This window comes from Otolemur garnettii, unplaced genomic scaffold, assembly GCF_000181295.1.
Source record: "Otolemur garnettii isolate 467f Iridium unplaced genomic scaffold, OtoGar3 scaffold00112, whole genome shotgun sequence".
Classification (NCBI taxonomy): domain Eukaryota; kingdom Metazoa; phylum Chordata; class Mammalia; order Primates; family Galagidae; genus Otolemur; species Otolemur garnettii.
The window spans coordinates 6828187-6834294 of NW_003852507.1; the positions used below are offsets into that span (position 1 = coordinate 6828187).

General features: G+C 51.5%; 2 protein-coding genes across 2 annotated transcripts in view; one reads left to right on the forward strand and one right to left on the reverse strand.

Annotated features, from left to right (window-relative positions):
• The window catches only part of RAD51D (RAD51 paralog D), a 23195-nt gene extending 21946 nt beyond the window's left edge, over nucleotides 1-1249 (reverse strand). Inside the window, exons 1-3 of the mRNA XM_003797196.3 lie at nucleotides 994-1249; nucleotides 577-638; nucleotides 278-396 (exon numbers count right to left, since the gene is read on the reverse strand). Coding sequence (XP_003797244.1) covers nucleotides 278-396; nucleotides 577-638; nucleotides 994-1075 — 263 coding nt within the window. The 5' untranslated portion in view covers nucleotides 1076-1249. The remainder of the gene's footprint in view (nucleotides 1-277; nucleotides 397-576; nucleotides 639-993) is intronic.
• Nucleotides 1250-2742: 1493 nt separating this feature from the next.
• The window catches only part of FNDC8 (fibronectin type III domain containing 8), a 4645-nt gene continuing 1279 nt past the window's right edge, over nucleotides 2743-6108 (forward strand). Inside the window, exons 1-2 of the mRNA XM_003797197.2 lie at nucleotides 2743-2951; nucleotides 3816-4185. Of these exons, the coding sequence (XP_003797245.1) occupies nucleotides 2743-2951; nucleotides 3816-4185 (579 nt within the window). The remainder of the gene's footprint in view (nucleotides 2952-3815; nucleotides 4186-6108) is intronic.

Sequence of the window (6108 nt, forward strand, 5' to 3'; positions counted from 1 at the left end):
CCTTAGGTGTACGTGGCTGGCGCCTTAGCCGGTTGAGCTATAGGCGCCGAGCCTATTATTACTTTTTAAAGAGATGAGGTCTGCGCTGGCTCAGACTGGTTTCAGGCAATCCTCATGCCTCGGCCTCCCAGTGCTAGGATTTCAGGCGTGAGCCACCATGACCAGCCCTCACCAATGCTTTAAAAGCCTGTTTTCTAGAGACTAAAGCATCAGAAGCCAGACTGAGAAGCAGCCCCATTCTCCTGCCTTTCACTTTCTTCCCTGAGTACACACAAACCTGGCAATGCCGGTGGACAGGATGGCAGTGGAGGTCTTCAGTTCTTCATAGAGATCAGCACCATTGATGGGGAAAGCTGAGAACTGAGCCAGCAACACTCGCCTCAGAGCAACCAGGGCCTATCAAAGGGGTAGGGGGCTCAGATCCAAAGCAGCCCAGGCTACTTGGCACTCCACCACCCATAGGAGCTGGCATCATATACTCCCCTCCATTAATCCCTGGGTACGCTCTGCTACCCTTGGCTTAGGATGGACATTTAAAGACACTCAGCTTTGGAGCACTGGAGATCGGGAGCTCACCTTATAAGACAAGCCACATTTCTGGGCTACCTCCTCCAGGTTTGCAGAAACCAGGTCCACCACTGAAAACAAAGCAGACATAGCTGATTGGCAGGAAGAGTAGCCTGGGGCCTCCCACAGTTCGTTTTTCCTCATCTGTAAAAGGGGGTAGCAATTCTACCTCCAGGCAGACTCAGGAGGCCTCAGGCAAATATTAGTAAAAGAGACCCAGCACCTGACCTGGTGCCTGGAACACCCTACCCTGCCTTGGGACTTGGCTCCCCACTCCCTCCCTTCCAGCGCCTCTCCAAAAGCCTGGGGAGTTGATGAGGGGAGTGGCCCTTCAGGAAAGGAGACTGAAGATCCGGCAGGTAATGCTGGTGTCAGGCTGTGCGCGTGCGGGACGCGCGGCTCCCTGGCACCCGCTCAGGCAGTCACCTGTCTTGATCCCGCGGCTCCTCAGAAGGTGGACCATCTCCTGGGTGAGGCCCGGGCACAGCCCGACCCTGAGTACGCCCATGTTCCCCGCTGGCCGGGACAGCCCAGCCAGCTCGGGGGCTGCCCGCCACTTGGGCACCAGCAGGTCCTCCTCCAGACACCCCTCTGCGCGCCTTTCTGGAAAAGCGCTGGAGCGCCAGCAGCTGCAGGAAGGCGAAGGTGGGAGTTGGGGGTGGAAGTGGCGGGGATCACCCACCCTCCGGGAACCGGCTGAGACTCAGGAGCCCAGAGCCCTGAGCCCGCCCTACCGGGCCGCGCCGCCGCTTCCGGGTTCCAGGCCCGCGCGAGCTGCGTGGGCCGGGCCTGTGGCGCCATCTGCTGGTCTGGCCAGGGGGAGCCTCTGCGCCCGCGCCCACCGGGCCTGCAGCGCCCCCTTCCACCGCCGCCCGCGAGCCCCGCCACCCGGCGAGGCTAACGCGCCACCCGCGACCGCATTCGGCCTCCACCTTCTTCCCCGTACACACTCAGACCTACTGAAGAGACTCCTGTGTGCCAGCTTCCCCCCCCAAACGCGGGGACAGTCTCCTATCTGCAGGGAGCTGACTTTACGTGTTAGTGAGGGAAAGAAAAATGAAAAAGAATCAGATGAATCAGATCATTCCAGAGGGTCTGATAGGTGCTAAGATGCAGCCGAGCCGATGGAGGGCACCTGCTTCTCTGTGTTTTCCAAAAGTTGTTGGTTTTTTAAAATTTTTAATGGGAAAATATTAGGTATACAGAACACGAAGGATTATAATCTGGCTTTTAAATGTTTTTCCTCGTCCACGGAAGAAATAAAACAACTTTACAGGGTTATCTCCTCACAAACCTATGAGGAGAGCCCTATCCCTATTTCACAGATGAGAAAACTTAGGCTCAGCAAGGTTAAATCACTTGACAAACGTTACATAATAAGTTCAGGACTGGACTCCAAACCCACACCTGAGTGCAAAGCTAATGCTGTTTTAACAACCCTGCTCCCACTTTTTGAAGTTGTATATATGTTTTCCTACTATAAAGTAGGTTCCTTGTGAGCAGAGATCATGTGTGGCCTTTGTGTCCCTCTGCAACACCCACCATTGTCATGAAACACAATAAGGTACTCCAGAGTGCAGGTGTGACACATTTAAAATTCCAACAGCGAAGCCTGGGCCATCGGTGGACTCTGAACGCCAGGGGACCGTCTGGGCTTTCCTTGTGCCCACACAACTGGACACCGCAGGGTTTGCGGCCTGCAAATCCTGTATCTGAGGATTTCTCAGATACAGTTTTCCACTCCAAGAAACCCTTCCCCATTTTGCGCCCCCCCCCCCACATATCCAAGCTGCCTTTCTCACCATCCTTCTCCTGCCCTGAGCAGCACACAGGTGTTAGCATTTTGAGATCTTCAGAGAAGGGCAGGGCTGCTATAACCACAGAGTATTAAAGCTGGAAGGGGCCTGAAGGGCCATGCAGTTTGTTCCATGGCTTTACCTGTCTCATAAAGCTGACCCTTGGTCTCTCCGGCCTCATAGCCAGCCCGGCAGCAGCAGCTTCACAGCAAGAGCAGGCTGGCCCCTAATTGTTACACTCTGTGATGATTATGAAGTCAGCTCATTGCACCCCATCCCACCCAAACTAAGGGAGGGCTCACTGCCCCCACAGTTTCTCTCTGCTTCCTATCAGCTTGGTTGTCCTGCATGGTAACGGCTGTGGTCCCAAACAAATGAGATGGCATCAGAGACAGTCTATAAAGTGGGAGATGGGGAAGAGGCCATCATGAAGAAAGAAAACCTCAATGTCATAAATGTACTTGATCAAATGCCAAAGCCTTTTCCAAACCCCAAGTCTATGAACCGGACAGTCACTAGCAAAGGACTCCCACTTTCCTCAAAAGGCAGTTTGGTTAATTTCTTGGAGGACAACACCATCAACTTACCGTAAGACACAAGTTGGGTCCTTTCCTCTTAAGGGTGGATCTGCGGGGCAGGGAGAGAAACTTAAAGAAACTTCATGTTCTTAACTTGTCACAACCCAGTCCCTGGACTCCCAGGGAAAAGCATGTGCTCAGGTTGGGCCTGTCTATGTATTCCTGAGCCCCAAATCAGGAATGATTCTTTTAGGTATGTGGACTGCCTCTTCCAGGAGGTGTTCCTGGATTAGTCAGTGTCTTGATGTGCTCCTCATCCTGCTTTGGCTGTGGTGCTCACCATCACCAGCCAACCCCCACACTCCTTGCCCTCTTTCCTCTTCACCTGTCTCCCCTTCGATTGAGGCAAGTGCTGTGACAGGGTCTGGTGAGCAACCAGAGGGCTTTATAGGGGTTTAGTATATCTTGGGAGATGCTGCAGTTAAGTGAGGCTTCTTGGAGGTAGTGATATATGAGCTACATCTCCAGGGAAGGGAAGGAATTAGCTGGTGAAGGGCTGCTGATGCAAGGTGATGTGGGCTGAGTTCAGGAGTTCAAGACCAGCCTGAGCAAGACTTAGACCCCATCTCTAAAAATAGAAAAACTAGCCAGGCATTATGATGGGTGACTATAGTCCCAGCTCTTGGGAGGCTCAGGCAAGAGGATCATTTAAGCCCCAGAGTTTGAGGCTACTGTGAGCTGTGAAGCCATGGCACTTGACTCTGGCTTTTTAATAAAAAAAAGTTTTTTATGTGAGTTTGATTTGCTGCTGCAGAGCAGTAAGGAGTTCCAAAAGCTGGGGACGCTGGTAGGTCAGGCCCAAGGCCTGGCCTCAGGCAGAATGGGGTGGGGTGGCTTCCTTCATCTGACCCTCCTATCCTCCCTCCTGCTGCAGGAAGCCGACACCAGTGGAGGATTCCGAATGCAGCTCTGATGACACCAGCATCTCCCCGCTCTCATCCACCTTGCTGAACCCCATCAAATTGGCCGTCACCCAGCCCAACAGCAGTTTCTTTGCAGGAATATTGGAGGGGGAGCTGAACAGACTCAGTTTTTCCTCAATAGTCAAGGCCACAGAGAAGGGGGACCTGACCATCTGTACCCGCCAATCTAAGTCCCACATGACTCCCAGGGACCTACTGGACCTTGACAACCCTGAGCTGGATACAGACACCTCCTCAACACACTCAGAATCCTCTGTGGTTGTGGACTTGCCAGAGGCCCCCTTCATCTGCGAACACACCGTCAGCGAGTCCACGGCAGTGGTGTGTTTCCCTCATCCATGCTTTTAGCCAAAGCTTACCATGCCGGGTGCTTGGCTGTGCTCTGTGGGGAGCACGAGGATGCCTACCACCTGCATCCTGACCTCAAGTTCATGGTTTAGGAAGGCAGAGTTCTTTTTTTTCTTTTCTTTTTTTCTTTTTCTTTTTTGTGTCCTTGGTAGAGTGCTGTGGCATCACAGCTCACAGAAACCTCAAACTCTTGGGCTTAAGCAATTCTCTTGCCTCCCAAGTAGCTGGGACTACAGGTGCTCACCACAACACCTGGCTATTTTTATTTTTTGCTTGTAGTTGTCATTGTTGTTTGGTAGGCCCAGGTTGAGTTTGAACCTGCCAGCACCAGTGTATGTGGCTGGCGCCCAGGAAGGCAGTTCTTGCACTGCAAAAGCACTCCAGTGCAAGATAGAAAGGGCTCAATGCTGTAGGAAAAGTTCAAATCAGGTGCCACCAGGAATTTGGAGGGAAAGAAAGATTACTTCCTTGGGTGGCGCCTGTGGCTCAAAGGAGTGGGGTGCTGGCCCCATATGCCAGAGGTGGTGGGTTCACACCCAGCCCCTACCAAAAACTGCAAAAAAAAAAAAAGAAAGAAAGAAAGATTACTTCCAGCTGCAGGAATAAGTTCGGTGGCTTTTGGTAACATTTGGGCTGGGACACAGAGGTAAAATTTAAACATCCAGAGATGGAGGAAAGGCATTCCATGAAGGGGCCGACCCTGGCAAAAGCTAGGTAGGAGAAAGTGTGGGAGGAGAGGAATAGCCTCCTGTGATCCCAAGTCTTAATCCAGGGCTTCGCACACTTTCAACACCCATACCTACAGATCGCCTATCATCTGGTTAAAACAGATTCCTGACCTCATCCCTAGAGGGTCTGTGGGCAAGTCAGATAATCTGCATTGGTAACAAACTCCCAGGCAATACTGGCTACATGTCAAGTAGCATTGCCCTAGACTATGGGAAGGGGAGGAAGGGGAGAGGAAGAGGATGTCATTCTGGGGTCATTTCCCAGATGTCCTTCAATGTTAGGTTATTTGATAGATGTTTTTGGTAAGCAACAGGGACCAGCTTTGCACAAAGCTTTGTGGAGGTGTGAAGGCTCATGCCTGTTATCCCAGCATTCTAGCAGGCTGAGGCAGGAGGATTGCTTCAGCTCAGGAGTTCAATACCAGCCTAACCAAGAGTGAGACCCTGTCCCTACTAAAAATAGAAAAAATTAGCCAGGCATGGTGGCACATGCCTGTAGTCCCGGCTACTTGGGGGCTGAGGCAGAAGGATCACTTGAGCTCAACGAGTTTGAGGTTGCTGTGAGCTATGACACCACAGCATGCTAGCCTGGGCAACATGGAGAGACCTTATCTCCAAAAAAAAGTAAACGAAAAAAGCATATAATTTGAGTTGTATTTTAGGAGGATAAATCTGGAAATCTCACTGTTGGATGACCTAAAGCAGTGTTTCTCAAAAGTATGGTCCCAGACGGACAGTGTCAGTATCACTGGCAACTTGCTAGAAATTTAAATTCTTGTTTCCCCACCACCACCACACTTAGGCCTACTCAATCAGAAACTGGGGGTGGAGGCTAACAATCTATATTTTAACAGTCCTCCAGAGTATGCTATTGTACACTAAAGGTTGGCTGGCCTAGAATGAGGAGAAAGGGAGAATAAGAGACCAGATCAGAGACAGCAGGCCCAGGAATCTGAGTTGTTATAAAAACTCCCAGATGCCAAGCCAGGCTTGGCAGCCATCATTGTAGCGCAAGGTGTATGGGCTCCAGAGCTGTGGGTTTGAACCGTGGCTCTTATCACTTAATTGCTGTGTGACCATAGCCCAATCACTTGACCTCTCTGGATCTGTAACCCCACTTACAGGTAGACAAGATGATCTCTAAGGTCCCTGTCAACTAACGCAGACT